Source organism: Aaosphaeria arxii (genome assembly GCF_010015735.1).
Source record: "Aaosphaeria arxii CBS 175.79 unplaced genomic scaffold BU24scaffold_4, whole genome shotgun sequence".
Taxonomy (NCBI): domain Eukaryota; kingdom Fungi; phylum Ascomycota; class Dothideomycetes; order Pleosporales; genus Aaosphaeria; species Aaosphaeria arxii.
The window spans coordinates 2,672,901-2,695,375 of NW_022983477.1; the positions used below are offsets into that span (position 1 = coordinate 2,672,901).

General features: G+C 50.2%; 4 protein-coding genes across 4 annotated transcripts; 2 read left to right on the forward strand and 2 right to left on the reverse strand.

Moving 5' to 3' along the window:
• Window positions 1-291: 291 nt before the first annotated feature.
• On the reverse strand, window positions 292-7,359 carry BU24DRAFT_409315 (Not1-domain-containing protein; the record flags this gene model as incomplete). The annotated part of the gene is made up of 4 exons (XM_033525911.1): window positions 292-354; window positions 412-6,335; window positions 6,390-6,714; window positions 6,763-7,359. The coding sequence occupies 4 exons, from the start codon at window positions 7,357-7,359 to the stop codon at window positions 292-294; spliced, it is 6,909 nt and encodes a 2,302-aa protein (XP_033384512.1).
• A 1,019-nt stretch (window positions 7,360-8,378) lies between these two features.
• On the forward strand, window positions 8,379-12,560 carry BU24DRAFT_450757 (uncharacterized protein). The gene is made up of 5 exons (XM_033531050.1): window positions 8,379-8,599; window positions 8,652-9,256; window positions 9,308-9,406; window positions 9,457-12,088; window positions 12,148-12,560. Exons 1-5 carry the CDS (start codon window positions 8,554-8,556, stop codon window positions 12,315-12,317), a joined length of 3,552 nt encoding a protein of 1,183 aa, XP_033384513.1. The 5' UTR covers window positions 8,379-8,553; the 3' UTR covers window positions 12,318-12,560.
• Window positions 12,561-13,117: 557 nt separating this feature from the next.
• Window positions 13,118-14,200, forward strand: BU24DRAFT_195431 (uncharacterized protein). Its single transcript, XM_033521752.1, has one exon. It carries the CDS (start codon window positions 13,446-13,448, stop codon window positions 14,118-14,120), a length of 675 nt encoding a protein of 224 aa, XP_033384514.1. The 5' UTR covers window positions 13,118-13,445; the 3' UTR covers window positions 14,121-14,200.
• Window positions 14,201-14,615, reverse strand: BU24DRAFT_195444 (uncharacterized protein). Its single transcript, XM_033521753.1, has one exon. It carries the CDS (start codon window positions 14,486-14,488, stop codon window positions 14,282-14,284), a length of 207 nt encoding a protein of 68 aa, XP_033384515.1. The 5' UTR covers window positions 14,489-14,615; the 3' UTR covers window positions 14,201-14,281.
• Window positions 14,616-22,475: the final 7,860 nt, after the last annotated feature.

A 22,475-nucleotide genomic window follows, 5' to 3' on the forward strand; every position in this document is an offset into this window, starting at 1 on the left:
TTCAGACGCAAAGTCCCCATATGAAAAAGAATGAAAAAGAAAAGACCAAAGCTGATGTCACCCTAATCATCCCATTCCCTGAGACATGATAATCCAGAGAGTAAGAAAGAGAAGTAACAGGAAGCTCCTTGCAATGCAAATAGAAGTGCCAGTCAAGGCCCGATACCCTTTTACGCGCGCAAATGCATGAAAGAATCGAAGCAGATATTAGGCGGGGCAGATGACAGCTAGTCACGTTGCGTGATACGCGACTAGTGAGATTATTGAGAAGTCGTGACGGTGTGATGTCGTCTAGACGAGGGGTTGTGGGCTTTGCTGAGCATGTGTGAAGAGAGCGTTGAACAGGCGCTCGACCTACATAGATGTTTGATTAGTGATGGAGTCTAAGGATAAGAGAGCAAATGAAAATACCTCAGGAGCAGCTTTAACGAATGGCAAATCCCAGAACGCATAAGTGCGGTTCTTCAGAATTTCCAAAAGTGTAATGATGAGTCCCCATGGATGTGGACGGTGTACAAGTAGGCGCTCAAGAAGCACCCTTGTGATTGTTTGCTGGACTTCGAGGATTGTAGCGTCGCTATCAGGGGGACCGAACAGATGAAGAAGCGCGTAACTGAAGTAATGCGTGTGTGCATTTGGCCAGCGGAGTTGATTAGCGATTGCGCTGATGAAATGGAACCTGGCCTCGGGATTGAACTCTTTGGCTAGGCTTTCGAGAAGCTTGGCTGCAGGAGCCGTAGTCTCAAAGTTTGGTGCTTTAGAACCCTGGGCTTCCAATGCCGCGGTACCGATGTAAATAACAATAGCGTGGATCAAGATGGGATCGGATGAAGTTGGGACCAATTCGAAACCAGCTGCTCTGTTTTCGGCAAACTGTGTGGCATTGCAGACCTTTTCAATATCCTCGGCTTTAGGTGTAGAAGTCTTCAGGAGAGCATCAATGGTGTCCATGATCCCGGCGTCGACGAGAAGCTTGTCGATATCCGCGCGAATAGTGGGAGATTGTCGAATCTCATCAACCCGGTCAACCTTCAACCCTGCAGTGAATGGGTCGGGCATGTCAATAATGTGTGAGGGATAAGCGCTGACGATGAGATTTCGAAGCTGAGTGCAATGCATGGGGATGCTGTTGCAGAACCGGAAATGATGCTCAGCCAAGAACTCAGGATAGTCATGGTGGATGACCAGGAGAACACGGAGGACGCCACGGTAGAAGTTCTGGCCCATGATCGTTTCGCCAGTGGGCTTGATGAGCTGACCGGTATACTTGAGGAGGGTTTCCACTAAGCATGCATAAAGATCCCACCTCTTGTCTTTTGTGTTCGCCATCTGCATGTTGCTTTCCAACATGGCAGGCATAAATATGCGATGAGAGATCAAAGTCAACCATGAGAACGTGAACATTGGATAATGCTGTGGTTGCAAGATGAGGAAGGCACGCGCTACCGCAAGGTAAATTTCGCCCTTCGACTCAATGAGAGCATCATCTTTCACGGCTTCGTTGAGCTCGAAAAGGATGGAGGAGAAAAGTCGGAAGAACACCTTCTGGTTGAAGCGGTCACCTCGAGTCTTGTGGTGATTGCCGAGGACGAGGACAACGACGAGAAGGATGCTGTCAATGTATTTCGCTTTGCTCTCTTGAACAGCGCCATCTGACTCCCCTTGGTAAGCAACGAGGGAGACAATCAACTTGCCCAATGCATCGACCTTAATCGTAGCGGTGTCCAAATTTCCTGTGCCGTAGGGAGCAAATTCCTCATGCTCATACGCAGCCACCGAAGCATCAATGCAGATGCGAATGAATTCAATCGAATCCGTAGGGGTCTGCATGACCTTGCTCTGATGCAGCTGATAGATGAAGGCTCCGATGGATGTCTTCGGGGTATCGGGAAGCTGCAGATGCACCCACTCGTCGAAAACGTATTCCAATTGATCAGTCTTTCCGGTTGCCGGTGGAGTCAGTGCCTGTTCGTTCGATGGCACATGAAGTTTCGAAATGAGTTGCTTGCCCAACTCAAGATTGGGGTCCTCTGCTAACCAGTTGGTCAGAGCGTCCACAGAGAGTGCAAAGTCGGCACGCAGGGCAATGGGGTGCTCGTTGAGCAAGACGTCATCGAGGAGGTTGGAAAGCATCTCAATGGCAGCGACACGGCGTTGGGAGATGGCCTTGGCAATGACAGTATTGAGCCTGTGCATGTCCATCAAGCCAACGTCGATGAGACAAACCATGACTGTAGCGTTGAAAATCCTATCGTCATCGTGCATCGTAGCCAACCACATCAAGACTTGTCTAGAGGTTTGTACTGACAACTGGCAAAGGTCGGCAAGGAGTCGGGTCATGATCTCAATTTCCAAACGCCGTAGCTGCTCGGAGAACAGGTAGTTCACAAGCTGGCCAGCAATACGGAAAGCGAAGTTGTCCTTCTCAAGGCCTGCATGCTCTATGCTAGAGATGAGGCGGTCGAAGACACCGTGAATGGGGCTGATAGGTCGGAGTTCACTTAGGCGCTCCTCGGGTGCTTCCTTGACAACACGGGTAAGTTCGACCCACAGTTCTTCAGCGGTACGTTGGTCTCGGTTCGGGCCGGACTCTAGATAGCCATTTAGCTGTTGCTGCGGGCCTGGAGTAGGCACTCCTTGTACACCCTGATGACGTGGTTGCTGCTGCGTTGTTTGTCGTGGTTCGGCAGGTGCCGCTGCGGGGGTTGGCAAGCTCGGCACTGGAGGAAATTGGTCTGACAGTACATCAGGAACCTGTCGTCCACCATCCTGCGAAGTATTATTGGCATGGGGAACGCCTCGGGATTGTCGTCCGAAATCCTCATATATGGCAAGCTGGTCGGCGTTCAATCCACCAGGGGACTGCTTGTAGGGCTCTGGGATGTAAAATGCCCAGGGGCTAATGTTTGCATCCTTGAAGGGCTCGTTGGGTCGTGTGTTACGGAACATTCTGCGTATGCGAACCGACTCCTCAATCTGCATGTCAATCTCGTTCATAGATGCTTGCTCCGCGGCTTGTTCCACGTGACGACAAACGAGGTCCAGGTTGTCATTGACAAACATCAGAACGTGTCCCTCAGGAAGAGCTTGTTCGGGCAAATCGCGGGCCATGACTCGAATGTTGTTCATTATGCTCATACGCAAAGGCTCCTTGCAAGTTACCAGGGCCAAGGCACCAGAGAGCGATTTGACCACAGTATGTGCTGCGTTGCGGAGTTTCTCCTCATCGGGCTCCATGGCGAAATCCTTGTTGATGAGCTGTGACGTAGAGATAGCTGCAATAGTGACAGATCGCTCTACAACGGGGGCGATAATCTCCTGGATAGCCTGGGAAACAGCACGGGCAAAGATGGCCTTGAGATCGGTGGCAGGTACAGCATTGCTGCCAGCTGGTGGGTATATGAGCTGATTGGAAAAGTTCGGCAGAGCTGCGGTGATGGCTGCGGAGGAGAAACGCTCGCTAGGTCCGCGGGCACGATTGAGGCTCATAATAGATAGATCGCTGAAAGGTTCCAATCCTTCAGGTGCCAAGGGTCCTAGATACTCTTCTTCTGCATGCTGCCTTGATCCAATCACATTGGAGGCTTCGATTGTTTTGTGGTCCAGATCTAGCCCTTTGCAGAGAACCTCAATCTCGAACTTCTGATTGAGTTTCAAGTCGGCGCAGTTATAAAGTTCCATCAAGACTCGAACGATTTCCATCAACCACGGATTAGGTGGCTTGAAGACACTCGACTTTGCAGCTTGGACCAACACCTTACAAGTGAAGGGAATAACAATGAGGAGGCGATCGGTATCATAACCTTCAATGAGAAGGTCCTTGAACGAGATGTTGCGGAACTTGATCGGTTGGTTGCGAGCAATAGTGAGCGATCCCAGCCAGGCACCCAAGTTCTTCAAGTGAGTCCTTTCGGTAGAGCCCAACTGTCCGTCACTGTTCAGCATCCGATTGACCGTAACATATGTCTCACGGAGAACCTCGGCCCAGAGAGTCTTGTCGTTAAATAATTCCAGCATATCCAAGTACAATTGTTGGAAATTTGGTTGCATTTTAGCCCGCTCCTCAACGAGGTAACCGGCGAACCATTGGTGATGTTTCTCTTCCACAGCCTCCATCAGGTCTTTGATTTTATCGCGCAGGTTCCTTTCGGATACGTTGTTGAGAACGAACAAAACCTTGTCTTGAACCTCTTCGTCGGGCTCCTCGTATAATTCTGGTCGAAGTGGTGGGTCTACGTGAAGGCATGAGAATTTTGGTACCCCTGTTTCGGTCTGAAGTATCTCGTCTACCCCATTTCCGTTCGTCAGGCCAACTCCATTCTGTGAATCACCGTTGAGATCGTTTACTTGACGGCCCACGACTTCCTCCGCTTTGGCGTAGATCTCGGTACCTTGTAGTCCAGGAACGATCAAAAGTTGGTCACAGTAATTTGGCCATTCGGGAAGGCGGGACGAGAAGTGGAGGAGGGCTTGGAGACCAAACTTGTACATCGAATCCTCGGGTCGATAATCTTGAACGGCCTCGAGTACCATTGCCAAGCCGACTTGCAGAGCGATACGGGAGAGGAGGTTGTAGTTGATGATGCCGCCAAATAGTACTGCGGTGGTTGCTAGAGCCTCAAGCGGGTATTCGCCGAAACAATTGTACTCATCAAAAAGCCCGTGGATCATGCAAGCGAAAAGGTCCTGTTCGGCCGGGTCTTGGGACTCCTTGTACTTCTTCAAAACGTTGATGATGTCGCGAACGTCGCTCTCGCCAGAATACATGTTCTTAAAATGCTCTTGCATTTTCTTATCAGCATCGTCGGGCAGTTTATTGCCTGACTTGCTGTTAGCGTCAATGATATCATCGACGCCTTCACCATAATTGATGAGTCGGGGATAAGATTGAATGCAGTTCCGCTGTAGTGGAAGCAATTCCTGTTCGGGGAGACCACATTCGGCCAAAAACCAAAGGAGCGGGTGGACAGTCTTCACCGCTAGTGGTAGACTGATTGGGTGATGGTCGTCTCTCTGTGTCTGTTGCTCTTCGGCAGCTCTTGCACTCAAGAAGTTAGAAAGGATCCTACGGAACAGAGGGCCTGCCTGTTCAATGGTTTGCTGTAGCCAAGGCTCGATTTCGAAAAGTCCGCGGGCGTGTGCCTGCGCAGCGAGGTCGAGACTGATGTCCGTGTTGCTTCGAATAAGGGTCTCCAGCCAGCCGTGCGCTTGAGCATGTTCCATGATCAAAGACAGAGACATGAGATCTGCGTTGTAAGAATCGACAAAACGGTCGACAAGCCATTGTGGGTCCTGCTGCCAAAGACCATACAGGACAAAGTCATAAGCTGCCAATTTTTTGGTGAAGTACGGCTCGAACAGTTGCTTCAATGCTTGTTCCTGCAGAGCACCCCAAGGTTTGGGTACTGCAACGGCAGCAATCAGGAATTCTGCGGTATGAGGATTGATTATTGCGTCAGGAATGCCTAGAAGTTGTGCCTGGTGATAGGACTCCGAAGATCTGAAAATCATGCCGAATAACGCTGTCGTTGCTTCGAGGGAGACGTAAGGGTGCTTGGCTGCGCGAGCTCCCAATTCCTTGATCTCATCGGAGGCGCCTTCAAAAGTCTGCCTGCTGAAACTCGCCCGCAGTCTCGGAATCTGGGAAACATCCAGCTCGTCCGGGGTGCATGACAGAAAACACCACAGGAAAGCCAACTGGGTCATCTCGTATTGCCACACTCCTCCCCAGAGTAGTTGTATGTCGAAACTCTCCACTTCGTTCGCGATTGGGAGCAAGGCATTATAGATCGCCAGAAATTGTTGCTTTGCGATCCTTATGCCGTCACGATCAAATGCATGAACCACATCCTGCCAGTCCAAACGCTGACCGGTGCGATGCTCACGCAAAGCTGCCACGAAGTTCTTCAGACTGTATCCCTGGTTTTCCTGCGTGATAGCCATGTATAAGAGGACGTTCGCAACTTGTTGATAGCTGATGTCGCGTGTCTCTACAGTGGAGAGCATCTCTTTGCTGGCTTCCACGGTCGCGGTTGCACGAGGCCCGGCACGCTGTACGAACTTCACCAATGTGTGGGACCCATCGGTAAGCTCTAGGAGTCGCAACACAGAGTCGACCTCTGCGGGGACGGGTATCTGCAGGCTTTGTTGGTATCGCATGTGTGCAGCATAAGGTATCTGCATTTTCTTATCATCGTCCCAGTCGCGTGGTGGGTTTTCGAGCAGGCGTTCGAGTATGGTTACTTCGAGCTTGAGCGGGAGGTCGGTTTGGACTGGGGAAGGTCGTGCGTATGCCAAGAGAAAAGCGTCAACGGTGTTTGCCAAAATCGCGTCGGCTAGTTCAGGTTAGGTTCAGTGATTGCAAGTGAGGGTGATAGTGAGAGACGTACCTTTTGTTTTTAAATCAGACTTGTTCGCCACACGACATTCGAGTGCAAGTGCCGTTTTCTCAATGGGATCAAGTTGGAAATGTGATACGAAGGTAGACAAGTCGAAGTCACGGAAAAGGTCACCTTCATTTGAGTCGATAGACTCTGCTATCCGAGCTGCCTGTTCGGGATCTTTGCGAAGCTTTTGCATCTCACTAACGAGGATTTGATAGCTCCCGTTCGGATCTACCGTTCTGCCACCGGTAGGAAAAACCTGCGCTGCATTGTTTTGCAACAAGCGCCGAAAGTACTTGGAAAAGACCTCCATTCCGTTGGAGTCGACCAGCTAGTGATGGTTAATACACGACAACACACGGGATGGCAGCCCACTCACTTTTCGAATCTGCTCCGTCTGCGTGTCCCACTTCGCTTTATCCTTATCGTCCTTCACAGCGCCGAATTGGCTCAGTAACAGGAATACTTGCGCGATGACAATGCGAGAGAGATTTTGTGTTGGCGCGCTGCCGGCGGGATTGGTGGATGCGTTGGGCGATCCGACGGTACTCGATGTGGAGAGGGAAGGCGAGGCTCGGGCTAACTTTGAGGCCCCTCCGCCGCTGCTCGAAGTACCACCACCACCCTGCGATGCAGTTGGTAAGGCTGCGGCGGAGGATGCCAGGTGTGATGAAGACTGCGGTGCTATGATTCGAGCCCTTGAGGACAGCAGCTGGCTGGCCGGGGGCTGCTGTCCGGCGTTTAAGGGTGAGAAGGGCGAGGACGTGGACGATGCGGCCGAAGACTTTCGACTGCTGATGTTTCTGGCTGTAGCCGAAGGAAGCGAGGGGAAGTTGGAAGTAATGGGGGAGAAGCCTTGACGCGAAGCACTGGGTGAGGGGGTGTTGCGTTGTTCTTGTGCAAATGCGGTGGATATGGGATCAAGTCGAGGATTCTGGTGCTGTCTCGAAGAGCCCCACGGATGTTGCTTGCTCATCTAGATGATGTTTCCATGGGAGGCGCGTCGAAGGCCCGGGTAGAATGGGGGTTGAGGGGATGGGTGGTGAAGATGATCTGGATGACTTCTTGGGATGAGATACAGAGCGAATGTCGCCCTCGCGGCTCGAGCAAAGCAGATCTTGGCGGGCTGGCACACACACACGTTTGGCTCGGACAGTTGCAGCCACTGCAGTATCTACCTACGAGGACTAGTACGAGTGGGTAGTAGGTCGGTATTGAACCAACTAGGGAATTTACTCGGAAGTCACTGAGAGCAAACAGGCGCTGATACGGAGGCAAAACTACGAGAAAGAACCCATTCATTCCCATCATACGAATATATCACTATCATTACTTGCGGATGGTAGTCTGTGGGCTACACAGTGCTGTGTAGACTGTTGTGCAGGGGGAGGATTCCTTATGCAAACCACAAACTACTAACGGCATTCACGAATCACGGGGCAGCCTCATCATACTGTCACGTGAACACATACATCACCATCCTTTGTACGAATAAGTTTAGGGTCAAATAGAAGGGCGGGCATGTCTTGTTACTTGTATGTATAAGGTATTCAGGCAAGATCGGATGATTCCATTACATCTCATGTCTCTACAGTTGTGTACCTAGGTACCTTGGGCGGCATTCTAATCTCATCAGGTTTCGATTGGTTTGGTACGAGCACGTGAGCCGCTCGTCAAAGTAAGAGCAGAACGGGACACCTATATCTACCCAATATACTGCGAAGATTTATCAGATGGATGCCTTGGGTAAATATTAATACTTTGATGTGTACGGGGTACCAACAGCAGTATCAAGTCTCAATTCTGTAATAGACCTACGAGTACAAAAATGTGGCTTCTATGAAGGACATTGACCAATCAGATACCGCGGATCCCTGCATTTTCACTGCCCAACCCGCTCATGCCTGCCCCGGATTATGTCATCTGCTCGTTGCTCCGTGAAACGGGCGTCAACACAATATCACACTACCAGCTACGACAGCCCACCCTGGCTCATGGTCTCCAACTTCAATTCTGGAGCTGTATATTCTAAACTAATATCCTATCCCATATACTCACAGAACCTTCTTTGTTTAACAAAAGTCGACTTTCATCCTTTGAGCGGCCAACGTTCGCTTTGTTGTACTCGCCCACAACAAACACCCGTTCACCAACAATACCGCCCGGCAAGATGCCTGGGATGGCGGCAACAGAGCCGCCCTCAGTCACACTCTCATGTATGCAATCACTATGAACCATGGCAGTCAACAAGTACTAATATTCTCATAGTTGCGAACAATTTCTGGGGCAAAGATGACGCCGGCGTCGGCCCCATGCTCGATCGATTGCACAATGCAAAAGTCACATCAGATGAGCTGAGGTCGTTTTACGCAGCCCGAGGGGCCATTGAGGAGGAATATGCTCGGAAACTCCTAAATCTTTCACGCAAATCGCTCGGTTCCTCAGAGTCCGGTACACTACGTCTCTCGCTCGACATCGTCAAACAGGAGGTCGAAGCCATGGGCAAGGCGCATCAGAGCATTGCCCAACAAATGAAGACTGAATTGGAGGAGCCACTGACTGCATTTGCCGGGGGAATGAGGGAGAGAAGAAAGATTGTACAGAACGGCATCGAAAAGCTCTTGAAAATCAAGATGCAACAAACATCCGCTGTGAATAAATCAAGAGATCGGTATGAGCAGGATTGCTTAAAGATCAAGGGTTTTCTAGCCCAGGCACACATGGTCATGGGCCACGAGGAGCGCAAGAATAAGGCAAGGCTAGAGAAGACCCAGATTCAGCTTTCAACAACGAGCAACGAGTATGAGGCCGCCGTGAAGGTCCTGGAAGAGACCACTGGAAGATGGAACCGGGACTGGAAAGCTGCTTGTGACGTAGGTGTTTCGATTCCCCCACTACTCGGCTGAGCTAATAACTGTATGCAGAAATTTCAAGACCTTGAAGAAGAGCGCCTTGATTATACAAAGAGTAGTCTGTGGACATTCGCCAATATCGCATCCACGGTTTGTGTGAGCGATGATGCAGTAGGTTTCGAGTGTCCAAGTGGATCAGTATATATTCTAACTAGATACAGTCTTGCGAGAAGATACGCCTCTCGTTAGAGGATTGCGAAGTGGAAAAGGACATCATGGCCTTCATTCAGGACAATGGCACAGGGCAGGAAATTCCTGATCCACCGAAATTCATCAACTTCTGCCGAGGAGACACGGATACCGCCTCAGAGCCATCTGAAGATGGCAATTACTCCGTTGCTCAATTCCAAAGGACAATGAATCCAGCATACAGAGCCTCATCCCCGCAGCCGTCAATGTTCGAATCTCACCATGATCCCAATAACCCGCTAGCCAAGGAGATGGGTCTTGGAGGATCGCAGCCTATACCACAAGATCAGATCGACATGCAGCCTCGACGTAACCCCCAGACAGTGCCACAGGATCGTATTGAGAGCCAGCCACGACGAAATACTCAGTCTGTGCCCCAGGACCATATCGATGTCCAGCCCAGACGGCACACCCAGCCAGAGCCAGATCAGCGCGTAACGACAATGCAGAATGCTGCTCCCGCCCAGCATGCGCCTATGACACAGCAGCCACCAGCTCAATCCATGGCACCAGTACAATCACCTCAATCGACTTATCCTCTAAGGATCCAACCAGATCCAAGACTGGTACAGGCTCAACAACAGGCCCGCCAGAATTACCAGCAGAGCCAAGTGCCTCACAATGACTACCCCATGGATGGCATGACCCAGTATTGCAGGATTGGTCCTCCTTCGGAACGTAGTTCGATCCCAAGTCCCGTTCGGCCATCAAGCCGGGATTCCCAGAGTGACTATTCCAACCCAACTTCTTTGTCCAGTATAGAACCACCAAGCGGGTCAGCATCCCCAGGTAAACCCATGGCACCAATAGCCCCTATATCACCTCTGTCGCCAATATCACCTGCGCCGCAGCCACTAGAGGAGAAGCAAGAAGTTAAGAAGAAGACAAACTTCTTCCAAAATCACAGCCCTTTCCGTAGGAAGAGCAAGCACGACATCCAGCCGCCTCCTGCTTTGGCCACGCCCAACAGTAGGAACACGTGGGCACCCACTTCTAAGAGAGTATCTAATGAAGATGCAAGTCCGACTCGACAATACGGGCGAGACAATCGTGGGGCTGTCCTTGGAGGAGCCCCTTCTGCAAGTCCAGAACCCGTGGATCCTCGAGCCAATTTCCAGCTGAACATCGGGAACAACGTTTTTGATGTTGCTTCGCCTGATGCGAGAAAGAAAGAAATTGCCAAGGACGACGAGCCAGAAGATCTCGATCCGATTGCTCAAGCTCTTGCAGAACTCAAGGGTGTTACAAAAGACGCTTCGTTACGCGTTTCCGCAGACCGGTATCATGGTTTGGCCACTCCCCAGCCCCCAGGCACTCCAGCTGCTGGTGCTAAAACATCAACAAGCACACCAACTCCTCTAACAAGTGCTGCTTTGAACACTGTCGCGCGGGCGACACCTCCACCCTCTTACGAGCAACCTCCAATCTCTCGTCTCGGGGCTCCAAAACCTGCCCACACGGCGCGAGCCATGCAGCAGACCACACAGAGCTACGTTAGCCAGAAAGCAAACATGTTCAATGGTGGAACGGTAGCTTCTCGACAATCAGCTCGGACTACAACGCAGCAAGCTCCAAGCAGAGCAGTGTCTCCGGCACCTCTAAGGGCCAAGAGCCCACAACCAGGACAGTACCAGGCTCAGCCCGCGTCGCCAGCAGAATACCGGTCAACTTCTCCGAACCCATATGCAGCATCCAATGTTGGTGGCAGGCAGCGTTCCCATACGACAACTAGTCCAGTGAAGCCAAATTATGGCGCGCCCACAGGACGAGGCTCGTACTCATCTACCCGAGGCGAATCGCCAAGTTATGCCCCTTCACAGCGTGCAGTATCGCCTCAACCACAGGCCCAGCCACAACCCAAACCCCAAATTCAACCTCAAGTTCGACCTCAATCTCAAGCTCAACCTCGACCTCAGTCCCAAGCTCAACCTCGACCGCAATCCCAGGCTCAACCTCGGCCACAGCCTCAAGCTCAACCCAGAACTCAACCTCAAGCTACTCAACCCAGGCCACAGCCTCAAGCTGCTCAACCTAGGGCACAACCGCAAGCTACCCAGCCGCGACCACAATTCCAGGCTCAACCCCGAGCTCAAGCACCATCTCAATCTCAGCCGCAGCCGCAGCCGCAGACTCAACCACAGAGCCGTCCTCAACCTCAAAGTCAGCCTCAGCCACAAGCATCACAGTCCTACGCCAGCACTCGACCCGGATCTAGGATGACTACCGGTCCGCCATCTCGGGCTGTAAGTCCGAATCCGTCATTCCGCCAGTCTCATGATCGTCCAGGCAGCTCTAGGGGTAGCGATATGGCTATCCAGCTTTCGCCAGGTCCTGGAAGTGAGCGAGGGGAAGGCAGTGTTTATGGTGGCAGTCAACGCGGTCGACCGGGCACTAGTCACTCAGTCCGCCCTGGAACAAGTCAGTCGGTTCGGCCCGGTACTAGCCAGACACGCCCAATGAGTTCCTACTACGGTGGTGGCGGGAGTGACCTTGGATATGGTGGTAGTGGCGGTGGTGAAGCTCAGAATGGCTCAAGGGCCAGGAGCAAGAGCCTTGCAGAACCACGACAGTACACTAGAGATGGACGGATGATTCTACATTACTGTAAGTGACCCCCATTTATCGTAGCAGCTACAGACTAGTGCTAACATAACCGATTACAGCTCGAGCAATGTACATGTATGCAGCTCAGATTCCAGAAGAACTGAGCTTTGCCAAGGGAGACATCCTCGCCGTACTTCGCCTACAGGATGACGGATGGTGGGAAGCGGAAGTTGTGGGTAAGAACAGCCGCCCAGGACTCGTTCCCAGTAACTACCTTCAAAACTGTTAAATGATGGAGCCCAATATTCGCTTTCAAATGTTCATGTTTGGCTTAACGATTACCCTCTTTTTGTTCATCTAGTTTCGGCGTTGTGCTGTATGGCGTGTCAGGGATTTTTATGCGGGCATTTGGTGTCAGTACTCCAATTCCTTTAGTAAGGGTGTGTGAAAAGGTATATCCTGGTGACACTTGGAGATGTATAATAAGCTGATCAACGAAATTGTACATGATATAACAAGACTATCTACCAGGTGGTATCTATAAATGAATTCTTCGTGATATTTTTTTAGATGAACTAACATAAGGAAATATCGGGCAAGATTCCAGATTTTGAATCGAATTGATGTACTAATTGCTAAAAAGTGGTGCTTTTGGAGTGACTCCCGTTATGTAAGCCAATACGTTTATCAATAATATGTTCATACGTACCTTCTCCGAGACTGATGAGTAGCTATTGATGAATTTTCCCTGAGGCGTGAAATTGTACTCCGATAAGAATTGCAGCTTCAAGTCGTTATACTTGACAAGTCTTGTCGTTCCAATCATGATGAACCGTCATGTATTAATCAAAATATATTGCCCGTGAACCGCTCACAGAGATGGGGTTGTCTAATAGATTATAGCAGTACGAATGGGGACAGTATGTCAAAAATTGCCTTGCACTGCTCGCACTTCCTTGCTCCCAAAGGGATGAGGTTCTTGGGTCGTTGAAAAGAGGATGTCAACCAATCAACGAAGATGTCCGGCTCATTTTCGGCTGTACGACTACCACAGTTGCAACCAAGTGTCCAACTACAATATGCTGGTCAACAACAAGCCCTCGCACTTATCTGACCTATCTCATACCATAAACCTCATCAAACATGGAGGATTCGAGATCCAAACGATATAAGACAGAAAAGTGTAAGCGTGTGCCGCTCACCTGTCATGGCAGGATAATCACATCTCTGGAGCGCAGGTACCAATTCTTTCTTCAAGACTATAACATTGTAAGTACTCATAGTCCATGGAGAACGGCAAGAGAAAAGGGAACTGTGTCATTCATAGTACTAGAATTCTGTGGATCCCGAATGGCGCCCATCATTTAAAGTCACCGCCGCTACCGGATTCCTCGATCTCCCTAGAGAGATTCGCAACATGGTCTATGAGATTCTATATGACAGGATATCTCGCACTGGACAGAACTGGAGTACTAACATCGTGAATACGCTTCCTCCGGAGAACCTCTTTCCACCAGCCCTTGTATCAAATTCAAACATCTCTGAAAGGGAGGAATGGCCGGTTAGAGGTGCCACAGGAATAGCGACCTTGATGTCAACGTGCAGACAAGTACACTCAGAACTCGCAGAAATGCTATATTCTATCCCTCTTGAATTTCCCCTATCTTTCGCTGGAGACTTCAGTCTACCTATCTCAAAAACATACTCTCATCTTATCAAGCGCGTCATGATTCCTTTCCAGGGGATGTCCTTCGACAATCCTCGGTTTTATTGGGGTAGAGTTCTACACTTGGTGCGAGAGTTTGCTAAGCTCTTTCCTCAAACCGACATCATACGTGCAATTTGGTCCAGCTTTTCCCGACGCCACTCGAGACTTAATTTCTATTACGGACTGGCAGAAGGGACTCGCGAGGCACACGTGAAGAGATGTGTAAAGTACATTCGGAGCTTCAGCAAGCTCAACCCGGAACACATACCCCACCAACTTGAAGTGTTAATGCAAGATAATTTCGTACCGGAAGTCTTGTTTGACACGCCCTTCAGCGAAGCAGTCCGGCGCCTGCGTAGCAAGGCCCCCAAGTCGAGAAAGTGAATCAGAAGACACATATCGAATCCACACCAGCGTCATTTGGTGCCTGCGCAAGGGGATCTACGACCTCCACAATCACTCCACGCGGTCTGGCGTCCGTAGTTGCCGGACTCTGTACGTGCAATACCTCGCAAATCCATGGCCCACCGCATTCGGGGACACAGTCAACATATGACATCAACGATCGACAATTCTGATGCTGAAGCTCTGCTGACTCCGCAGCGATACAGACGATATGTATCAGGTTGCGGAAGCTTGAGTTTACGTCGTGGCGAAATGCGGAGGAGCTGGCTGATCCGCCATGCGCCGAACTGGATGACAGTCTCGAAACGGTATGCGGAACGCAGCATCGGGTTCGGACATATCCGCATTGTGAAGCGAACGGGTCAACAGATTGAATTCTTAGTGAGCGCGACGGACCCTGCGCAACGAAGAGCATGCGATGGAAACGGTGGAGACACTACAAGCTCAGTCAGCTAAGGAATAAACCTAAACGACGAAATCGTCAAAGTTACTTCTTACTATCAAAAGGCGGTCTTGAGTGGCGACAAAGTGTTTCCAACTTGAACATTGTTACTATTTTGCAATCGTCTGATGCAATAATAAAATGCTAAAGATGATTGGAGATGTCACCTGCAGGAATGAGTGAGCAAGAGCCCGGAGACGTCTACATCCGATATGAAAATAGCGTTCGGACAACCAAGCGTCCTGCAGAAGCTTCCTCCACCCGCCCAAACCATAGTTCTCGTTGTCCACCTAATGTGCAGCGACTATGGTGCATTCCATCCAAGACAATTCTAGCCGCCTGGTCTTTCATCCACGCCTGCAGAAGGAATGATGATGACCATACGGCGTGGGAAGTAGATAGTTCGAGTTTGTATGTCGCCTTCTATTTCTAGCGACAACCAAATCACCCAGCAAATTACGCTTCATCACCAACTCTGAACACCTCGCCGCACGAAAGACATATGCAAGTGGGCGGCACGCACGGCCAGCAAACGATCTAGACTTTGCAAATTTCCCGAGCCTGCATTTGATTATTTTCGAGGGGATGCAGTCAATAATGGATGCATGCTTCGTGTAGGGATCGCATTGAAATGGGCAGTACTGTTTTTACATCCAACGACAGACCAGCATGATACCGAATCCTTTGAGTTCCCAGATGAAGCCAATAACATTCAGATGTCGGATTCGCAAAGTCCCAGAAGGCCGGGAGTAAGGCGTTCTGCGTGTTGGTGGGATGCATGCAGATCTCACCAACTTCCTCCAAAGCAGATAATAATGTTTTACAATTGTCGTTGATGATGGACGAAGGTTGCTCGCTTGCCGTAAGCTGAAGTCATACGCAGGTAACGCAACGGGCCTCAACTGCGCCCGCCTGCCCGATTTCGTTTCATGTTTCGCAAACGCTACGAGCAGCAAGCGCGGGGAGATAGTCATCATCATCCTTCGATAATTCGGCCTGTATCCGACCCGACAGCCTCATTTGGCTTTCTCCATCATGTGGAGGCTGAGCTACGACGACAAGTGACGATGCTACACGGACTCTGTGAATCGCGGCCGCCAATATTTCTCCACAATCATCGTCTTGGCCCGTTGACCCACCACATTTACCATCGCACATGATCCTCAGTCAGCGCTTGACGTCCGTCGTGGGAAACATACTGTGGCGCGCATAACCTACACAGGGCGACTGTGAAGGAATGGTCATGCCGCCACGCTTCTCTGCTGTGCCATCTGCCTGCTTCGTTTTCTTACCATACCTAATTACTCCGTCGTCCACTATCGGATTATTGCGTCCTTTGACGCCCATCTCTGCTCTCTCGTACGTATGTGCCTGTATGTAGGTTAATCCGACCGTACCGCACCGTACCGCAGCCCGGCACTGCACCGTATGTATGCATACCCCAGGCATCGCAAATGCTGATGAAGACCTGAACACGGGACCGCTCCGGCATTCTACACCAACACCACGCCACACCACCCTCTCTTTCTGTTTCGTTGACCGAGTTCTCTGCGAGCGATCGCGCGAGCGCGCTCTTTTCCGCTCGGGAATTAATGAATCAAGCAATCAATCAATTACAAGGCAGACAGTTCAAGTAAAATCCGGTCCAGAACCAACGAAGAACAAGGGAAAAAAGAAAATACCAAACTGCATCACTGGTCTCCGTTTGGTAGCAACTAACTCATCGGTGACATCTTGCATCAAAACCCGTAGGAGAAGAACAAACAAATTAATTTATCTACGCCAAACAATGAAAATACGAAGGGGAAGGCAACCGGAAAGCAAGATGAGAGCCGCATCGTCTAGCTAGGTACCTTATCCACTGTTTACTTGCCTTGTTTTTCCTTCAAAAACGTGCTTCCAACATGCTTCCAAACCCGGGTTTCTAAGTCTCTAGTTCTACGCCCATTACATGCATACATACGATGGTATAGTTGTGAACTCATGCCGTTTTTTCTCGTATCTGCGATCGAGACTTGCAAAACAACGTTCGTGTTCTAAGTTCCACAACCACACACTCGCATCCATCTCGGGGTTGCCGTTCTTCGACTACTATCTCGTATCATATCGTAGCCCCCATCGTAGCTTCTGTCGTATCGTATCACGAAAGAATAACGCATACGACCACTCATGATTACGCTGCTGATGTATGAAACGAACGAACCGTGGAGCGAGCAAGCGCGCGCGCTGGTGTTGATGATGGCGCAATTCGAGAGCGAGACGCCAGGATTCCAAGGTGTTTCGTTTCGTTTCCGTGCCCCCCCCCCCCCCCCCCCCCCCCCCCCCCCCCCCCCAACGCCAAACCCCGGGTTCGACAACATTATGGCTTGTGCTGTGCTGTGCTGAGGGAGATAAGTCTTGATGGCGAGACATGCTGGCTGTGTAGTCTTCTCGCGAGTGATGTTGTGTTGTTGTAGTTGGTGTGTCGCTGGTATCTACCTGATCAATGGCGTGAAACGGTATCGTGCATTGTTGTTGCGTTGCGTTGTGTGCGTGTAGTCTACCATTCTATTCGTCGTTCATCTATCTCATTTGTTTGTTTATCTCGTTGTTAGGATGCATGTACGTAACTACGCCGTACATACAATGCCATTTCGTTTCACGAGTCAAGCCGAACATGCACGACATCTTTCCGACGCTGGATCCCACGGCGGTTATTGCAATTGGCGAGTGAGTAGGTTGGTGGATGGGTGAGTGTATGTATGTGACTGGCGGCGAGGGAGTTGAATGGAGTAGGTAAATGGATAGTGTTTTGGTTGTCGCCTGTGTATGTTGGTGGAAGGTAACATCTTTCGTGATGTGGTGATATGGACGATAATGATGGATGGATTGAGTGGCAGCGTACGTCTGCCTTATCCTGTCTTGGGGATATGAGGAAGCATCCAGATGTGCTGTCTTTTTCGTCCTTAGCAGACAATTGGATATGTTTTTGCAGTCACTACATGCCTACATTATGGTGCCGTATTGTATGTCTATTGTTGGATATTGACTCTTGAAGGTAGGGGATTTTGAGTAGACCTTCGATACCCAGGCACCTATATGAATTTTTTACACTGCTTGGTTGAGATTGGTCTTCGTTTTTATTTTTATTTTCTTGAATATATGGTACTGCACAGAGTGAGTATTTGATATTTGGTGATTTCATGGGTTGGCGGTAAATGGATATTTTGATATATAATTTACTCATGGTTAGTGAAATTGACATCTTGAGATGATCGAATATGTGTACCTAGCACGAATAAATTGATTTAAAACAATACACATCATTAAATCAGTCACTGAATGATAGCAATAGTTGAATGATTGATGTATTCATTTACATTAATGATCAATTGTTCTATCTTGCAAAATTTACAGAATTAACCATATGTTTTGCTGTATGCTCTTTCCTCAGTCGTAACAGCTAACAACTCGAACACCCAAAAACCAAATGCTTCCACTTGGCAGCCTGATAATATCACTGGCCGCAAAGACATTCCTCCATGCCCAATAACATCACCACGATGAGTACATGCCAGAAGATTCCATGTGCCGTGCTGTCTACAACCACAAGCGCACATGGACCGTAGTGACCACTAAACGATCGACGTCGTCCGCGGCTGGCAAATCACCAGACATGTCTACGCAATACATCCATCATAACGATCTACAAAAACCCTCTCAATTCCACACACCTACCCGTCCACAAATGACAATCGCACAAGGCAACCACAAGAAAAAAGTCCGTTCTTACAGGGCGGGCAGGCGGGCGGGCAGTGGATGGATGGATGTCGACGACCTACAGTACCGGACGCAAAGAAGAAAAAGAAAAAAGATCGATCTACACAACACAGTACAGTTTACCTGGACTGACGTAGATTCGGTGCCGCACACATACAACGGAGAAGGAAGATTCCTGAAACCTACCAGAAATGGCAACGATGCGACGGGATTGCGAAGGGGGAGGCAATTTAGTGAGGCTCAGTCGGCGAAATTGTAAGCCTGTCGCCGCTCTGTGTGATGTATGTGTGGATATTTCACGCGAGGAGGGGAGGGGGGAGGGTCCAAATGATCGACGTTCGTGTCTCTCCACTGCTCTGATCTGACACCCCCACAGTGCTTGAGGATCGAAGAATAGTTGATGCTGCTCCATGGGCCAGCGTATCGCATCCCAGATGCAAACGCAATGGACGGACTGATCATGCCTTCATGGATTCCCTGATTCGCTGGCCGAGGCAGTCTTGGGGGGATCGAAAGATAGTGGTCGAGAACAACCAGAGATTTTCATTTCTTCCACATCAAAGATCTGACATACTCGTAACTATACATGGAAAAGGGAGCGGGATGAAACGCAGGGTTTGAGGCTTTTCGTCGCCATGGCGCGCATCCCGTCCGTCATCCATCAATTATTCCGTGGGTATGCATGTCTTTGATCGCGCGGCGGCGAGCCAGAGGACGTTTAGGGATCGTCCGATATCAAATCACGACGATGACATCTTTTATCCCCACAGCTGTTGCTGCTGCTGTCATCAGTAATTCTCACCTGCAGCTCATTCGTCTACTTGGGGTAATCAACATGGGAGTAACGAAGCATTGTTGCGTATGTTAGGAAGAATAATAAGGCTGGGCAACAAGGTTCCCAGGCAATCCATCAGGCATCTTGCTGTGCGAGAAAGATCTTTTACATTTTCAAACCTGGATAGGCATGTTCGGTTGGGTTGTCAGGCTGGTTACTGGGAGCCGCCCCAAGACATGCCTGTTTGATCATCACGGAATCTGACCCTCTACGCAAATGCCGTGGCCTCCCTCGCGGGATATTGGTGCGATTATTTGTTATCGCCAATCCATGCCACAGAGAGGTGATGCGCACAAGGCATGACAGGCAGAGTGGTAGCGAACGATCAGAATAGAAATGTTTTGGTGGAACTTGATGGTTCCATAGTGATGCCCTATCAAGTGAAACATCAACGTCTGAAGATCGACGGGCCTTAGTAACCAGAGCGACCCTGAGAGCTGAGCATCAGCTGGAGGCTGCGACTCTGCCGCCCTGCTGTGAACGAATCAGGAAGTTTGATGCCGCCCAAGGCATGAATTTTGGCGGCTAGAGAGGCGGCTAGGAATGCTGGTCATGTGGTGCGACCGTTCTGGCAGTCGGCAGTTTAGACACCCAGGATCTGATGCAGTCGTTGGACACTCTGTGAGTCCTGCAAGGCAAGGGACAGCCACAAAGGATGTGGCAGGTGTGATGTAGAGTGAGCCAGTTGGTCAGCAGTAACGAGATTTCTTCCGTTGCTACAACACCAAGGAGGCTGGCATGCTGTCATCTGTCCATCACCTTCCCGCAAAAGGTCAGATTGGCGCATCTAGAATGATGAATCCCTTGACCGGAGCAATTATGAGATATCCCTGGCGGCCTATCTAGAGGCTCGTAGGCTGCGCTGCTACTGTACAACTCCACAGAACACGGCGTCACTACTCGACGCTACCTGCACTTACATTATGCTCAACAGCCTCAGATCTTGACGGTGACTTGCTGAGAGTTCCCTCGCGCGAGCCACGTTGCCGGAGCGCCTTTAGTCACCGGAAGCACTGCGGAAGCACTGAATCACGCCTAGGGGACATCCCGAGGTAGTGATTGGAGGCTCCCCTTGCACTTGTGGCATAACAGGGTGTCATAGAGTTTGGAGAGACGCAGAATGGTTGAGAGATGGGAACGGCTTGTTGGAATGGCGTGGTTTTCAGCCAACGCAAATGGAGGGGAAATGCACGAAGCCTGGAGGCTCGATGCTCGAGACACCGTCGTATGCTGTACACTAAGGGTGATGGTTCTGTTGCTCTTGCGTATCGATAAGATCTCGCGCGTTGTCGATGGATCATGGTAGGACTGGGCGGTGGGGATCTCTGCGCTGGTTTGCCTGGGAATCCATCGAGCCATGCCTGATGTGGCAATAGAAGAATGCTTAATCGGCATTCTGAAGCAGCGGTGAGCGTGCGACATTAACGTCGACAACTCCATGTTCCAGCATTATTATTGTTTGCGGAGTTGTCTCCACGCTCGTATCCCTTTGAACAGAAAGGAAAATAATCCAAATGAAATTCGGGCGGTTGACCCGTTCCGTACGGGGGAGCTCATAAGTGACAGCGATCAACGCCTCCGAGTCAACCAGTGTTGAAATCTAAAACTACACACAATGCCACTGCAGTTCCACCATGGCCAGAGGAGCGGTGCAAGTTTTGACTGATTGGCTGTTAGGGTGTGGAACATATGGTAGTATACTTCCGCGCGCGCCTTTGATGAGATGCAAAGGACCTTGTAAATTCTATTGGCCTCAGTCTTGCGGTAGCTCTGACACTGATTGGCGATATGGAATTTTGATGAGTGCATTGTGCACAAATAGATGAAGCCTTGGAAATATGGGTCACATCTGTACTCCGTACGTTGACTGTTCAAGTCGCAAGTGTTCATACAATGTACTCCGTGTAATAGATGAGATGTTGATTACTACTTGCAGTAATTAGTCTGAGAGAAAAGGGGATCCATGTTGGGCTTAAACCGAGGTAGGAGAAAGGACTTTACGTGGTAGACCGTATAAAGACTTCGATCCTGCTACGGGAGGTAGATTGATTGCTACAGTTCCAACAACCCGCGAGGTGGAACGGACGGGCTCAAGCCTTTGGTTCCAAAGATGGGGACCTTTCTGTTTAGCGAGCCAGAACCAGACGTGCTCATTTCGATGTGCAGCGTTCAAGATGAAGCGGGTATGAATGCTACCCGTCAGCGTGATGAAGAATGCGCGTGCGATGAGTTTGGTTAGGCCGTCCATGGAACGGTGTGAAAAGCTCAGACAATGATCAGCAGCCAGTCCCTTTCTTTTCTCGCTCAGACTCCCGCTCGCAGATGCCAGAGCATGGCTGAAGCATGGTCAACAGAGTTTAGCCAGCGGGAAGCGGGTCTGGGCATCTGCACGGATGACGCCGGATAGACCAAGTCCTCTAAAGGGCAAGAAGAAAAATAAATAATAACAATCATGATGATAACAAACATCGTTAGGCGTGCAGGATCTTCTTGATGATGAGAGCTTGCACTGGCGCACCATGCATGCGCACACGATGCAGCAATCGTTTCCCATCAGAAGCCCCTGGCCATGCTTCGCCGGCCCCAGATTACTGTGACAATATCTCATCTGCTAAAGCCATGGGTTAGCACGCCGAGCGGCTCGTTAAATGATCCAACGGGCGCTGGGATACGAATCGAAATGAAGATGCGACCGGCAAAAGTACTCGATCTGGACGAGAAGCAGAATGGAATCCCAGCATCGCAGTGAGTGAACGGTTGCCTCGTGTGGGTGAGTCAAGACCCAATAGTTCTCGGAGCATGTTTTGCCCCATTTCCCAATATTTTGCACCTTGTCGTCGACATCCACCAAATAAACACAGCAAGTAAGTCAGAATTGGCCACGTTCCCGCTTGGATATGTGATGTGATATCCTTTCATTCTCTCTTGGTATCGAATAATAAGCCAGCATCTACGGGCGAACCAGTAGTAAGCTGGGCAACCTGGACGGCACTCGGTAGCATGGCAACAGCTTCAAACAAGCATGATGGCTCGTAGCGTGACCGTGATGCCCGTTCAAGGAAAGGTCACAGGACCCGGCCGGGATCGAGCAGACTGCCACTGCTAGAGCACGAGAGGCAAGGCAACGAAACAAGATTAGCACACAGTGAGCAGCCCTGAAATCCCGACATATGGGCGTCAGTGATTGGCATCAATGCGTAAATAATCTCCGACGCCATTTGCCAGCTACGAAACTCTCGAAAATTCTGGTGAGGCGTGGCGGACCCACTCATCATAGAGGCCAGATTGTTCACCGCGC

What these genes read in the sequence shown, in the direction of transcription:
- BU24DRAFT_195444 (XM_033521753.1), bottom strand. Translation starts at nt 14,488, where the DNA reads ATGCGGATATGTCCGAACCCGATGCTGCGTTCCGCATACCGTTTCGAG.
- BU24DRAFT_195431 (XM_033521752.1), top strand. Translation starts at nt 13,446, where the DNA reads ATGGTCTATGAGATTCTATATGACAGGATATCTCGCACTGGACAGAAC.
- BU24DRAFT_450757 (XM_033531050.1), top strand. Translation starts at nt 8,554, where the DNA reads ATGCCTGGGATGGCGGCAACAGAGCCGCCCTCAGTCACACTCTCAT. An exon ending in ACTGGAAAGCTGCTTGTGAC is followed by an intron (nt 9,257 to 9,307) that starts GTAGGTGTTTCG and finishes AACTGTATGCAG; the next exon opens with AAATTTCAAGACCTTGAAGA. An exon ending in ACGGATGATTCTACATTACT is followed by an intron (nt 12,089 to 12,147) that starts GTAAGTGACCCC and finishes AACCGATTACAG; the next exon opens with CTCGAGCAATGTACATGTAT.